This window comes from Phalacrocorax aristotelis, chromosome 2 (genome assembly GCF_949628215.1).
Source record: "Phalacrocorax aristotelis chromosome 2, bGulAri2.1, whole genome shotgun sequence".
Classification (NCBI taxonomy): domain Eukaryota; kingdom Metazoa; phylum Chordata; class Aves; order Suliformes; family Phalacrocoracidae; genus Phalacrocorax; species Phalacrocorax aristotelis.
The window spans coordinates 864,660-879,936 of NC_134277.1; the positions used below are offsets into that span (position 1 = coordinate 864,660).

Genomic DNA, 15,277 nt, shown 5'->3' on the forward strand with positions numbered 1-15,277 from the left:
GCAGCCTTGGCAGGAGCGGCAACAGCAGGTTGCTGCTGGTGAGAAACCTGGTAACAGCTTTGCTGCCCGGTACTGCTGGGATCGGCCGAGACACCCCATTTCTGAATTAACTCAGTTCTCAGAGGTTCTCCCTACGTTGAAGCACCAACCCTTCTAACACTAAAGCAGCAGCTAAATTAAAATCACTATGAAATAAAGCAACCTAGATTAAGCAAACGAGGTGATCATCATATCTACGTAAAATAAGCTATTTCCGCACAGACTTTCTTCAAGAGGCTTCCCACAGCGAGACACGGGAGTTCGGCGAGGTGGGAAGCTCGAGCTGTACTGAACCATTTCCTGTATCGCTTCATCTCGACGCGTCGTGCCATGAAAACGCAGGATCAAAGCCGCAGCTGAGAAAAATAATTAACCCTCCCCCCACCCCCCGATGGCAGGCTGCCTTTTAGCCGAAACAAGGTTTGAGTACAAGCCAGTCGATTCAACTGCAGCAGTGTTGGCTTCATTTGACTGTATTTAAATAAAATAAAGCACTTAAAAAATAACAGGCACTAAAATACCCTCACTGCTTGCACCACGTACCAGCCAAACCCCACCACGTGGCACGCGACAGCCTCTCCCCACCCCTCCCGGGGCAGGCTGTTGGGCAGTGTGCGGATGTCACGGAGCGTGAGAATTCATTTCCACAAAGCGGCGTTAACAAGAGTATCGAGAAGAGTCAGCTCCCAGCCGGCACCCAGGGCGCTGGGTTCCAGCCGGCAGCCGCAAGTTCCACAGTGTTCCCGGTAAGACAGCAGACGAGGAGAGCGCTGGTACTTGATAACCCCAGGCAAGGAACGGGCATGTCTCCCTCCCGCTGCAGCCTCCCCCCCCGCCGCGACGGGCAGCCTTCGCCTGTTCATTCAGCCCTTTAGAGTTTCTTCAGGCGACTGTACAGTTCCCTTTTGCTCTTCTCACCAGCCCAGGTTCGGCTTTTGGTGCGGAACCTTTTCAAGTCTTCTTTAAAATCCTCGTGGTGCATGGGGCGATAGCTCTGGGGCTCACAGAAGCTCTGGGGAAAGAGAAGCTGGTTTTACTTCAGCGTGTCACAGGAGCAATGATCCCCGAGTCACCGACAGAGCCTGGTAGCAACCCTTTGAACAGCCACCACCAGAACAAACACACTGGAGTCCCCACCCTGGGCAGGAGCTTCATCCCAGATGTTGATGAACAAAGTCAATCGATATTCAGATTACAGCTACTTCAGAAGTGATAGTTAATGAAGGACTTTCAGTCCTGTATTCAGAGCTCTCACCCCAAATTTTCTGCCAGACATCAACACACAAAGTCAGTCTATCTGGTATTCACCTTGAAATAGCACAGATTTGAAGAATACTTGTCTCTCAGCCGGCCAGCCGCTGGCTCACAGGCCAGCCCCAGGGCTAAAGGCTGCCATCGGCTGTTCCATGCTGCCACCTTGAGGCCCTCGGTCCTCCCACCTCGGGAGAGAACACCCACGGGGTCTGAAACCAAACCCAGGCACCCGCTGCCACAGGGGAGCCAGCAGATCACAGGGAGAGCCGAAAAACAGGACAGCAGTCCCTGCCATGAACCGGCATCCCCCAAGGCGGCCCAGGCGCTGGGAGACCCGACATCCCCCTGGGAAACAGCGCGGGGCCCCGGCCAGCCGGCCACAGAAAGGCCGGATACTTCACATCTCTCTGAAAACGCACCGAGCCACCAAACAGGAAGGCAATTTAAGAGATACGCTGAAGTGCGGGGTCTGAGAGGGACTCAAGTGACGGGACACGGCCTACTTTGTTTCAGAGCAGCAGGAGCAACCAGCTGGAGAAGCAGAACAGAGCCACCGAAATGCTGAAGCAGCAGAAGCCAAGTGATACAAGAAACACCCTGGGAGCCTCCTCACAACCCTGGGAGGAACTGCTGGGCGTTCTTTAGTTTCCTTGGCTGAATTAGAGCCTGAAAACTCAGAGCTGGAGTTTTTCTATGTTGCTATTTTAGTATAGCATGAGACTCCAGGTTTCCATTTGTTAGACAGCAATTACTGCCAAGCCTCTCTTCTCCCCGAGTCCTTGCAGGCTGAGCAGTCTTAAATTCCTTCTCCAAATGACATTTTGAACTCCTAGTTGTTACGAAAGGGCAGAAACCAGTTTTATAGTTTACTCTCAAGACAAGTGGAGAAACCTTTCAGCTATGGCAGCAAGAGAGCTCTGAAGTATGGGATGGGCTTCGAGAGCCTCACTGCCAAGTCTCAGCTGCTCTCAGTCCAGGAGAGCGCTGCGAGACAGCGGGAAAGCCTGCCCCAGCAGAAAGGCACCCTGCTCCGTAGAGGAGCGTGATTGAGCAGGAATGCATGGGTATTTCTTCATCTATCGTTTCTTTTCTGAGCGTGAAGGAGATGAATTTAGGAGAACATTACTTACACGGCATCTTAAGAAGAAGTCCTTGTAACCCCCCTTCAGGACATAGAGCTCTGGGTAATGGAGGTTGGGGTATTCGTTACCCAGCCTGTCCCGCTCCCTCACAAACCGGCACCTGTAGCAGGGAAAAAAAAAAAAAAAAAAAAAAAAAAAAAAAAAAGAGTCCTCCATTAAATCTTGCACTCAATAAATAGCGGATTAAACCAGCGCGCACCCAAAACTCCCCATTCCTTGGATTACAGAAGCAAGGCGCTGCCTGTGACGAACACGCTGAAAAGCCACACTGGCCACAAAGCTGCGGCTAACTGGTTTTCCCTTTCCATCTCCAGGCATCCCAGCGCACCAGCCCGACTTCAGCACGGCCATTTGCATCGTGCCTTGTCTCACATCCCCGCCAGACGTGACAACCAACACCCGCTCGCGACAAACTGCCTGTGAAGTAGCCCGCCAGCACAGTAACCGGTGCCACCCTGAAAGCTTCGCTCCCAACTAGCGCAGCGGTAAGTTGTTTCCTAGGGGTGCGTGGGTAACTCACATTCGAGGACCCCGCTCTGAAGAAAACTCGCAGTGGAACACTATTATCACTCGTTTGTTCTCCGACGGCTGGATTGGCTTCTTAAGCAGGTAGTCTTCCACATCCTCCTCCATGTGAAGGTTTACAGCACCCTGTAAGGCAGAGTCGTGACCGTGCACACGGTGAGTGGAGAACAGCAACAAACCTATTCCGCTTCCTCGTGAGCCACCTCCTCGGCTTGGTTTCCTACAGGAGTTCTGGCACCCCTCTCCAGCCATTGGGGACACGGCTTCAAGCCCCAGCACAATGTTACAGACGGTCTGACGCTGACGCCGGGTGGCCCAGGCCCCTTTCAGATGGCCGTTTCAACAGCTGTGGCTCCTTGGATTTCCCTCCCCATCTCACCGCGTTTGAGGGCCAGCCGGCTTGCTCAAGCAGCAAGCGTCAGTGTCAATTATGTTCTTCACAACTGTTTGTCCTTAAGACATTAGGATGTCTTAAAAATTAAAATCTTTAAAAGACTTTAATTTTAAGACTTTGTTTTGGTCTTTCTGTGGTTTAAATTAGGTTTAATATTCTAATTCTACCTTCCCAAGGTATCAGGATGCTGGACACCAAGTGTCTTACATCCTCCTCTGGAACCACCTCCCTGCTTGCCACACGGGCCACCTCCTCTGCTTAAGGAAAGTGAAACGCTCCCTCCTTTGAGGGAGAATTAACTTCATGCACCAAGTGTGAGCTCAGCATCCCAAGATTCACACCTTGCATAGGCCTACCAGGATCCCAGACCCCAGTGGGGCGCTCAGGCGTCTCGGCTATACTGGCTCCACACGGCCTTGGGTGCTCGCTAGTGAGGAGCGGCCCCACATGGTGCTGAGCAGCCCTGGTTTGCAACTTCAGACAACTCTACGTTGCTTTTACATGGTCAACATACCTTGATGTGTCCTCCTTCGTACTCATAGGGGTATCTACAATCAATTATCACGCATTCCTTGATGAAGCTCGCAAACTTCCCAGTCAGCACAGACACAATCTGAATTAAAAAAAACCCAAACAAAAAACCCCCAGAGTTCAGTTATTTCAAGATGGTTTTGCGTTGTTCCCCCCACCCCAGTAAGGAATTTTTCTTACTGTCCCTGGAGCACATACCATTTCTGAGTCAATATATTTTAAATCTTGGTGTTTCCCATCAACGGTGTGGAATAAATAACCCTGTAAGACAGACAGCATTTAATTGAGACAATCCCAAACGTGAGCCGCGTAGGCGATAGCACAGTGTCCGGCAGTTCACTTTGTAATACAGACACTTTGTTGGCAAGAATCTCTTCAAAGCTCAAGAGTTAAAACTAAGAATACTAAAAGTCAGGGATAGAATTTTATTTTTGGCTCCTATACTGAGGGAATTTTGTAGATCTTTTTGAGTAACCACAAATGAATCGCTATGAAAGCGCCCCTCTCACCGACAGCCCTTCCTAGGAATTCGAGTATGTACAGTTAAAGGGCAGTGCTTTACTTGGGCTGCTTTGAGGCCACTTGAATTAACACTTGACCATTAAATCGCTTGAATTACCTTCGAGAAGTCACCAATAAGGTCTCTCTGGTCACTGTCCAAAATGCTTTCGATCTCTGCTGTGGAGGATTGCGTCTTTACCATTTTCAAACTCTAGAGGAACACGGGTTAGAGATCAGTGCCGAGTACCGACAGCAGAGAGATCCTTTTCCCGTAACGTAACACAAAACTCAGAGTTTACCCTGAGGCCCTGAACTACGACTCCCCAGCCTCCCCTTCGGATTAAGGCAAAGCTCAGGCTCAAGAGTATGCAATTGCTGCGCCAGCTCCCGCACGATGCGGGAGAACGCAGTTCTGCTAGGTCAGCAATTCACCCGAAGAAGCTCCCTCGCGAACCTTCATAAACCAGCCACCTATATGAGATCCCCTCCTACTCAATGCCGTTACAGCGTCAGATGCCAAGCCACCGACCGTTGAACCCTCCGAAGGTGTTCCAGGCAGGCTTTTCCTCTTCTTGCTTTTCCCTGGAGAATTCTCTTCCTGGGACCTCTCCATCCTCTTCTGGGTGGTTCTTCCTACACCACTAGGCTGAGACGAAGAGCCAAACAACCGGCATCGTTTGCCCTGCGAGGAAGGAGAGGTGTTAAGAGTTGTCTAGCAAAGATTTAGATTAGAGACTAAGCAAGCCTCAGACTTCCAGGCTATTACAAGTTTTGCCTTATCTGAGACCCTGCCACTGCACAGCAACCGCAGGGCATTAGCCGGGTCGTCTAAATTCAGGGCCTTGTTTGCTGCTGCGTGGACTGGGTGAGCTTGGAGCAGCAGAAGCAATAAGATGTGCTAGCAGAGTGCTTTATACCAATTAACAGATGATCTATCAACAGATTAAAGAGCTTTTTGCTGGAGTCTAAACTCCCTTCGCAGTCTATTATCAGAATATCAGGCTACAGGCATTCCAGGTAAGTCTGTGCAAAACATACTCAAGATATGTCAACAAGTATCTGATAAGGGAAGCCAAGATCATCTTGCATTTATGAAGTGTTTTTGTAAAAAGAAAGTTCACGCTTATATACGTGGACAATGGGCATTGTTCTGCACTGACAAAGGCTTCCAGGTAAACAGGCTTTAGAGATAACAGAGTACTGAAGGGGTTTATGCTGTGTTGTTATTAGGGATACAGGATCAGAGACAGTGGGATCGCTTGTCCCAGCAGTGAAAACGGCTGCCAGGACAAAGTCCCCGTCTCTGTTCTGTTGTGCTCTGCCAGAACACTCACCCGATTGTCTGTTTTCCTCATGACTAGTGGAGCAGTCCAGAGGCTCGCCACATCAGATGGCATCTCCTCATCGTTCTGAGGGGAAGAAAAAAAAAAAAAGTTCATTCTCATCTATTTCACCGTGGGCTGTAAATAGCCACAGCTTCTGCACAGCTCCGGCAAACATTCCAGCTGAGTTCAGCTGTCAGAGCGGTTCTAGGAACATAACTCGATTACTAGCCCAATACTCAGTGAAGTAACAGCCGAGCTGAGACATGTTGGCGAAGGTAAGTTACACCAGCTCATTGACCGATAAACAATGCGGCTCCTCCAAAGCTTTAAGCATTTAAAATTCAATTAGAAGCAGCCTTCTATTTAAGTGGCTCAAAAGCAAATACCTCCTCCAGCTCTTTCAGCAAGTTTCTAAAGAAAAACGCCAACTGTTCAGATAATTCTCTCTAGTAACGCAAATTCTCATCTGCCAATAGGAACAGCAGCAGTTCTTCAACTGGCTGCTGTTCACACCCCAAGCAAATCCACCATCTGCACTAGGAAAGAGCACATATTAGACAGACACTGAAATGTAGGAGCTGAAAGAGGTGCTAACTCAGGCTCCAGGGTTCCCTAGTACCTGGCTTTTTGCCACTTGACTTACCACACCGACTTCCGCTACAGCACACGTGCGCCAGGGACACGCGTTGCTGGTAGACTATCAATGTTAAGACAGACCCGATTTTGAAGCTTCCGACGTATTTCCTCTGCACATACCTTCAAATCTTGCTCATCTAGCAGCTCCAGGAATCCATCGTCATCTTCACTTTCAGAGGAAGTCAGAGAAGACTGCTGCAGGAAAGCTGGCCTGGCGTTCTCCTGTTCACCCATGGGTATTTCACCAGCAGGAAACTGAGACAAGACAGTTAGTTTGAACAACATTCCTTCTCTTTACTGCGGGACGCTGTGACCCCACAGGCGGTGCCATGCCTCGCGCTGCACTACAGAGAACAGGTGTTATTCTGCCGCCTAGAATACACTGGCTTAGGCAAACCCCAAATGGAGCTCCAATGCTTTTATTTGATCCTCACAACAGCAGAGTGCTTCATTAGCCTCGTTAAGCAATAACCCTCTTCTCTGGAAGAGGCTATCCAGCGAAGGCGTGAAGGAGAAATGGGTGGTGTCACTAGGAACAAGAACTAACAAACTCTGCAGCTGATAAGCACAAGATCAAGAGCACTGAGCAGGATGAAGGACTACCAGATTCAAGGGGTGGAGACAAGACTTAGTCCCCCCAGCTCTGTGTCTCTGCAAGGACCCATCATGTTCTTTCAGTTGCTTTTTCTAAGCAACACAATATGAATAAGGTCATTTTCCTCCCGCACATCATTTCTGGACATAAGATTCAGTTGTGTCTACACAGTTGGCTTCGTTGTTCCAAGTGCATCTGCCTCAACAGAAATACCTGCTTCACTGACAGTGAAAGCAGTTTCAAGCTAGCTTCCCCTCTTCCACATCGGTGTCCGCCCTCCCTTGACTTACTGCAGCGTAACCGCAGCTCGGTTTCACTTTTCACACACTACAGAACAATCCATGTTTCAAACTTCTGACCATCTCATGAGCCAAACGTGAGGAGTGTTTTCTTATCTGGCAGACGGATACGGGTTTTTTTCTTTGGCACATGAATAGTGGTAATTAACAGCATCGTCTTAGAATCCCAATGAAGTTCTTGCTCCCAGACAGCAGGCGTGCACAGGATCAGGTGAGAATTAGTTGCAAAGAACACTTTATTACTTACTGTCTGAGCTGGAGAGGAATTCTGCCTTGGTCCAGGAACCCCTTTTCCGTCACGGGAATGGACGTGCACAGAACTACGAGAAGCTGGTTTGGTCGGCTTCTTAAACTCAAACGATTCCTGAATTAAGAAGGAGCCAAGCGATCATTTTACCAAGACTACAGCCTGTGTAAGCTGCTAGGATCCTTTTATCTTTTTAGGTCTTCTTTTTTTTAAAAACTACCTGACATTTTGGATTTAAGTTCCCTGGTGCCAATAGGAACTGCCCGAAGGCAAATGTTTTCAAATTAGAGATGTTACAATAGCAATTCGTTTAACATTATCAAGCTTTTATCCTCTTGATATCACCTACAGGCTTAAGGCTTTTCTAATTCTTCTGTCAGTCAACTCCTCTGCAAAAGAAATAATTTTTAAAAGGCAGCCAACACTGCGTCCTGACACCCACTCTCCTGTAGAGACCTGTCAGAGTCCTGCCGAAGGGATTTCTAGCAGCAAGGCCCTTCAGACCAAGCAGGCAGAAGGACACTGGTGCTGTGAGGAGCCAGGGCTCCCCATGCCAGCAGTGGAAAGAGATGAGGGGACCTAACTCAACAGCTTTCTGGAGGCCCCCCTGGGAGCCATCTAAAGCTAGCAGTAGGAATACCTTTTCCCTTGCCGCAGCCCAAAAGCAATCAGGCTCACCAGCATGAAGGTGGAGCTGCAGAGTCTTCCAAATTTTTATTAACCTCTAATCAGTTTGCCTTGGCTACAATCAGTGCTGTCACACTTCACTGCAAGTTCCCCTAAGACAAGCTACGCAAAACTTTTATGTCTGAGCTACCGCCTGGCAGAGCGTAACAGAAGGCTTTTCCACCACATCCACTGCTGAAGGCGTGTGCTCCATCAGCTCCCCCGGTACCGCCTCTTACCCCACGTCATCGCAGGCAACAGAAAGCAACACTTACATTCTCCTTATTTTCATCTTGTTCCAATGGTTGAAAAGCATCGCTATCCAGAGAATCGGAATGGTTTCTCTTCAGAGCAGGGCTGGATCCCAGGAGGCTTTGCTGCAACGTTTATAGAGAAGTGCCGGTTCAGTATTGTGCAATATAGTCTTTGCACAACCACGTTTTAAGCAAAACGGGGTAATAGAGACCGTCAGGTCTCTCGACTACAAAGTCGTGCAAACTATGTGCAGGAATCTTATGCCGACATCAGTACAGGCACCAAAATGCTTCAACTGCTCTAGCAACAAAGCCAGATCACTGAAATTTCACATTAACTTAAATGAGATCTGGAGTTTACAAGCTGTAATTTTGACAGTTTTCATTAAGTACCACAGCAGCTGTTTTTGAAGACAAAAAATTAACAACTTATGGAATGTATCCAAATAAAAATGCTTAATGTGCTAAATCCTTCAACATTTATACAAGGCCGATACCACCCTCACTTACTGGCAGTGAATGTATTCTTCTGAAAGGCGTTCGAGTGCTACGATGAAAAAGAAACAAAGATTTAGTTCAACATTTTGTTTTAAAAGACTGTAACCTGAACAGAACTCGCTTCCCCCACTCCCCAGTAACACTCCATAAGCTACAACAGTCGCTGACAAAGAAGTTAAAAAAGAAGTATACTTACTTCAGCCTGCTGGATTCAAGAATTGCTTTCTCAAACCTAAAAGCAAGTGAGATGCCCCACCGTTAGCACCGAAGGACAGTACACTAAAAATCAGCCTTGTACGTAAGTCACGGAGCGTTCTGCTGAGCAGAAGCCAACATGCTTCTCGATGACACTTTGTCATCCTCAAAAGCTACTTATATCCTAGTTTTTGAAACACTAGCTAGACTCCTCCCCCTCCTTTCCTTAAATTCTTTTCAGCGTTGTTTAGACAAGAAGCTAGGTTAAAGGAAGAAGAGCTCCGTGAATCAGAGACCAAGGGCATCTGCCCCCCATCCCTGGGAACAGAAGATTAGGAAAAGAAAAATAATCTAACTGAGTGGCAGATTCAAAGCTAAGAGCAACCGCTTGGTATCAGTTAAGGCATATACAGGATAAATTGTAATTTAAGCGTTGAGTGAAAATTGCAACTTACATGCAATGTGGTGCAGCCTCAGACTCCTGGTAAGGTGCCAATGTCATGCTCAAACAGTCTGCTTGGTACGACACGTTAACTCAGTCACCCAAGACTCATTAAGTACTTTGGGGCACAGACAAGACAAAGCCTAGCATCTCAAGCTGCAGAGCACTACAGCCCACGCTTCTACGGGTTTGAGAGAGAAGAGCCCACTGCACACATGCCAGCAAAGGAAAGCCACGTCAAGCCTCTCGTCAGCCTACGTTTGTTAATGGTGCAACGTGCAATGCCAGGAGTCAGGCTTAGCATATGTTACATACGTTTCCTCCATGATATCGTTTGATGTTACGGGACCAGGCGAATCCAAAGCACAACCTGCAGAGGAAAGGCAACGTTTTCTATTGAGTAGTACCTAGGAAACGCAAAGTATTGGACACTGCTACAGATTTCCTGAGAAAGAGCCTGAGCTCAGAGAGGAAACTGATGTGGAAAGTCCCGTCTGCAGCCTCTCCTCAGTGGTGGAGTAAATAACAGTGACAGATACTCCATACCATTGGGTTTGCCCGTAGATAATCAGGTGTTAGTGCCTGCAGAAAAGCAGGACTAATTAAATTCTAGGCAGGGCTGGGGGTGATATTTTTAATATAGAAGAGAGCGCTACCACATAACCTGGAATATTCTTGGCTTATTCTCTCACACACACATCTTGATAAACAACTTAGTCCTTTAGGGGTTTTTAAGCCATGTTTTTAGTTACACCTCTTCATAGTAAGAGATTTTGGGGTCATTCCAAGAAAAAGGCCCTTCTTAATTCATGCTAGTGTACTGGAAGCAAGCACTCCATAAATACAAACCAAGTGAAACATTACAGCTAGACAGCATTTAAGTACAGTCAAATATGAAGCTTAACCACAGATTCCCCATGGAGTTTCTGTACTACAGTGGTATTCACAAGCCCCAGCGACAGGCCAACAGCTTACCAGAACGTGCTCTATACCATCATGACAAGACTTGTTGCTACTTTGGTGACTGTGATCTAAACAAACAACTACAAAGAATTAATTTGACTAACATGACAGGTAGTGGTCTCGGTGGAGCAGAAACCTTAATCATGAGTGTTTTGTAAGCACTGAAGGCCTGCTTCAGAGACGGGGAAAAAAGAAGAGAGACAAGGAGGAAGCGGAGATTTAGCAATCTCGGTTATTCTATCCCACTCTGTGGTTTGCAAGCTATCCTCACGTTTTAGCAGTTCACAGAGTTCCTTTGAAGGCCGAGTGTACCATGCACAGCCAGGCTGGTGCATAAATTCAGACAGAGACACCGATTTCAATTCACTGGTCCAGTCCAGTGATGATCAGAAGCTTTTCTGATTCTACAAGTTATGGGGTGATAGCTTATTTCATTTTCACTTATAAAACATCCTATTTGAAAAAAAAAAAAAAATACTTCTAGGCAATATCAGTACTCAGATGCAGCTCCCCACGTTTCAGATAAACAATCAGCTCGTGTCAACAAAAAGCCACAAAAAAAACCCCAAGCCACAAGACAAGCCCTGCCCAGCAGCCTCGATTTGAGCATGCAGAGCAGGCTAGCACAGTTTGGGTTTAAGGAGAGAAACCACACGGTGACAACTTGCTTTCATCAAAGTTATCACCCTCCAAAGGGCAGAAACTCCGATCGGTCCCATTCAGAGCCGAGCGCAGATATGCAACGGATCCCGACAATGAAGAATGAAACCCTATCTCCAGGTCTCCAGACCACAGCCCCAACACGCAGCTATAAACACTCACATGCCAATATCTGCAAGACACCCCAGACTAGAGAATGGTGGGAATCCAATTCACCAGCGAATCCTATCTTGGGCTATCTTTAGCAGCCTTCATCTCCAGCCATCTCTACCGCAAGAAAGGCTGATACACTCACGATAAAGGTGTTGACCTACTACCATGTACAGAGCAGAACATCAAGGCAATCAGAAAATGGCAGCGATAAACATCATGCTGGAGTGCAAAGCATAACAGGTCAGCAACCATGTCTTAACAGCCTTCCCAAGAAAAAAGGAAAAAGCCATCTCTGCCAGAGACCCCCTTGTGGGGCCAGATGCAGCTTTAACTCCACGCTACTGCTAACATGCTCCAGGACAGCTAAAGCTAAAAACACCCCACCCGCAACCCAGACCATGAACGGCAGAAGCTTGCCAAGTGATGGCTTGCCTCCCTCCCTCCTTTCAAGAGCGTGAGAAGGGCTGCAGGGACTGCAGGCAGGCAGCATTAGTTCTCTACCAAACCCTGGAAACTGCTTGCAGCTGAAACCACCTAAAAGACACGCTGCTTTTCATTTCTTACTTATTTATGAAGTGAGAAAGCCATACCTGAGTCTGTCGATTCCGATGACACTGTTCTCTGCAAACCATTAGTAGTCTTGTTTCCCAGATCTTTCTCAGCGTTTTCATGCCGACTGTGAAGGAAGTTAGGTATTTGCTTTAAATGCTCGTTGAAGCGAGAAATAAGATATAGGAGTTGCCTGAACGCAGATATACATCCCAGGTAATCATAACCCAAAACCTTTATCATAGGCCAAGCAAAAGGATCCCAGCCTGGCAATCCTGCCGACTGCAGCCGCTTGCGCATTGTTGAGTAGATGGACACCACCACCACCAGATCCCCACGCTTACAGGTACCCTCAGATCAGACACCTACGGGGACTTCAGCTTCAGGGTTTGCATTTGTTTTCTTAAACCTGCACATGCAGGGCTGACAATATTAGAAGTTAGGCCTCCAAAACAGAGACAGGGAGAGTGTTGTTTCAGACAGTCATTCTCCTGATAGCCTTGCACCAAACTACCAGGCTTTTCTCCATGACATACTAACTGTGAGGGGCTTTTTGAAATGATGTTTTAGTGTCTGTCCGGAGCTTGTGCCTTCACAAATGAAGGTTCTAATACAACAAAGTGACACAGCTTGCAGTAAAACTTTAGAACTAGAAACACTAAGTGTGCAGTTGGATATTGGTGCCTGGAATCACATTAGCACCTCCCAAACCATTCTCTAGAAACACCTTTATCAGAGCCACATTATTCTTCTCGGGATTGCAACCCTTTCTTTGGCAGCCACTCATTTCATTATTGTTTTGCATAGAAAATTACCAAACTTCTAACTCAAAATTATTTTTATATGTAGTTATCTCTCAAATTTTGTCTTATCAACTAAGCAAGCTCTCCTCTGTTCACACAACGATCAGACCAGTCGAAATCATTCTGTAGGTGAAGGGGCTAGGGGCATTCAGAGCCCGACTCAGACTAGCCCCTGACCTGATGTGTGTGCAAGTACAAACACCACTCTGCGAGCGGGCAGGGAACCTCAAGGCAAGTTCTCCTGCCCGACTGCTGAGCCACATCACACACGTGCTCCTTTCATAGGTGGGCAGGGGTCACGGCAGCTTCAATACAGAAAGATATGCATATCATATGTAGCCTTGCTCTGTATTACCCTAAATAAAGGAAAAGCTACTTGAGTGTGGCTCCTCCATCACATGGGTTAATTAAAAAAAAAAGTGCCAAGGTGCAAGCTGGGGCTACAAGCTCAAAGGACATAATAATGGACACGGGGGGGGGCGGGGAGACGACACACGGGACGGGACTGGTGCAAATCGTTTACAGGAATTCCAGGAATCTGAAGGAGGGAAGGATCATAAAGCAGGTGATTATAGAAATGAGAATGATATAAAAACAGCAAACAAAGGACAAACATCAGGAAGGCCATCAGGACCAGAGAGCAGGCCAGGGCAAAACTCCTGTTTTGCCACCCAAGAGGCAAACTGTAGGAATAACAAGATGAAGGAGTTAGAGACTAGTAACAGCAAAACCAGATTGAGCAACCACATGGTTATGGGGAGAGAGGGGTGGCAGAGCCCAGAGACTGCAGCATTTTCTGTATGTGAAAGAATAAAGAGAGGAGGGGTATGCAGGACCCGGGTGAAGGTGTGTGTGGGGAGCAAGAAGGAGGTGAGATGGACGGACACAAAGGTACCAGCATTAATTCGTGGGAGAGGGGAAAGCACCCGGCCCTGGGGCCAGGCACAGGAGCGAGGTGGACGCCCCGAGCAGAACCAGGGGAAGATGGTGGCACACCACTGGGGAAGATGGCCTGCAGCGCAGGGGCCACGACCACATGTGGGCAGGGGAGCAGGGGCTCCCCTGGGACAGAGCGGGGGGAAGGCCAAGCCTGGGGGCTCCCTGCGGAGAAAGGGACAGGAGAGAAGGGGACTATTTGGTGGGAGGAGGGGCCCAGAGCAGCAGGAGCGGGGAGGAGAGCTCTGCAGGAGGGGATGCATCAGGAAAAGGCGGGGGTGGGTGGGTAAGGGAGTCGTGGAGGACTCAGTTTTGCAAGGGCAGTGGGGGGATAGGAAGAACTCGAGGCCTCATTTTGGGGGGGAGGGGTAAAGAGAAACAGCTCCTCGAGGCCTCGCTTTTTGGGGGGGAGGGTTAGGAGAAGAGATCCTCAAAGTCTCAGTTTTAAGGGAGGGATGAGGTCCCCAAGGCCTCCCTGGGTGGGGGGTGATTAATAAAAGAGCTCCTCAAGGCTTCAATCGGGGCAGGGGTCGGGAAAAAGAGATCCACGAGGCCTCACTCTTTTTTTTGGGGGGTGGGGATGGTGAGGGTAGAAGAGTTCCCCGAGACTTGTTTGGGGGGGGGGGGGGGAGCAGAGGTATAAGACCAGCTCCTTGAGGCCTCGGGAAGGTGGGGGGTGGTAGAAGAAAAGTTTCTCAAGGCCTCACTGGGGGCGTTGGGTGGGCAGTGGATGGAACGGAAGGAGAACAGCTCTTCGGGGCCTTGCTTTGCTTTTGAAATGGGGGGGGGAAGAAGAGCTCCTCCATGCCGCGCTTCGGGTCCGGAGTGGGGGAGAGAAGAGGCCCTCGAGGCTTGGGATGGCGGGGGGGTGGGGTGAGGGGGCGTCCCTTAGGCCTCGCTGCGGGCCCGGGGGGGAAGAAAAGAGGGGAACGGGCCCTCAAGACCCCGGGTTTGGGGTTGGTTTTGGGGGGCGGGGGAGGCATGGCAGAGGCCCTCAGCCAGGAGGAAAGGGGGCGCCCCGAGCCCAGCAGAAGGGGTCCCCGCCGTGACTGACCCGCGTCCCAGCTGCTCCATGGTGAGGCGCAGGTCAGAGACCGGCGAGAGGTCGGCGGGAAAAAGAGACTTGACCACGGCGGGTGAAGCCGGGGAGGTCGGGGAGAGGAGCAGGAGGCGGCGGCGGTAGGAACAGCCCGGTGCGGGATCCATTGAGCCGAGACGAGCCGACTTGAGTTGAACCGAGACGAGACGAGCCGAGCCTTCCCGTCCTCCTGTCAGCGCAGCCTTCACCGCTTTCACCCCAGCCGCTACCCGTCGCCCGCTCCGAAGCTGGCGCCAAACCTCCCCTCCACCAATCAAAACCCTCCTCTACGCGACGTTTGAAGGAGGCGGGTGTTTTTTCTCAAATCTCCCCGCCCACGGCGCTCGTTCTGACCAGTAAGAACGGCGACGGGCGCCTCACTCCCCGCCTCCAACTGTTGCTTGACGCCGCTCCTATCCAATAGAGAAGCCAGCCAATAGGGTGCTGCAAGTAGCATGCAAGCCAAAGGAAGACTACATGTCCCAGCATGCAACGCTGGGTGTCCCGCCTTGCCCTTCTCGGCGTTGCATGATGGGAAATGTAGTCCCGGCCTCACCAGGGCTCCCCTCCCGCCGCCGCATCGCCGGCTGGC

The 15,277-nt window shown here is 49.3% G+C and overlaps 1 protein-coding gene across 1 annotated transcript; it reads right to left on the bottom strand.

The window, feature by feature from the left end:
• Positions 1-496: 496 nt before the first annotated feature.
• Positions 497-14,972, bottom strand: CDC25A (cell division cycle 25A). Its single transcript, XM_075082035.1, has 16 exons — positions 14,662-14,972; positions 11,910-11,995; positions 9,859-9,913; positions 9,103-9,138; positions 8,919-8,955; positions 8,430-8,531; positions 7,489-7,605; positions 6,468-6,602; positions 5,721-5,795; positions 4,916-5,068; positions 4,505-4,597; positions 4,084-4,146; positions 3,869-3,967; positions 2,956-3,086; positions 2,424-2,535; positions 497-1,051 (listed from the first exon to the last, which is right to left on the bottom strand). Exons 1-16 carry the CDS (start codon positions 14,811-14,813, stop codon positions 911-913), a joined length of 1,587 nt encoding a protein of 528 aa, XP_074938136.1. The 5' UTR covers positions 14,814-14,972; the 3' UTR covers positions 497-910.
• Between the last annotated feature and the right edge of the window lie 305 nt (positions 14,973-15,277).

Coding starts and splice junctions, on each gene's coding strand:
- CDC25A (XM_075082035.1), bottom strand. CDS start 14,813: ATGGATCCCGCACCGGGCTGTTCCTACCGCCGCCGCCTCCTGCTCCTC. Junction 3,087..3,868: donor ACGAAGGAGGACACATCAAG/GTATGTTGACCA, acceptor TCTGCCTTACAG/GGTGCTGTAAACCTTCACAT. Junction 2,536..2,955: donor TCAGAGCGGGGTCCTCGAAT/GTGAGTTACCCA, acceptor TCCCTGCTACAG/GTGCCGGTTTGTGAGGGAGC.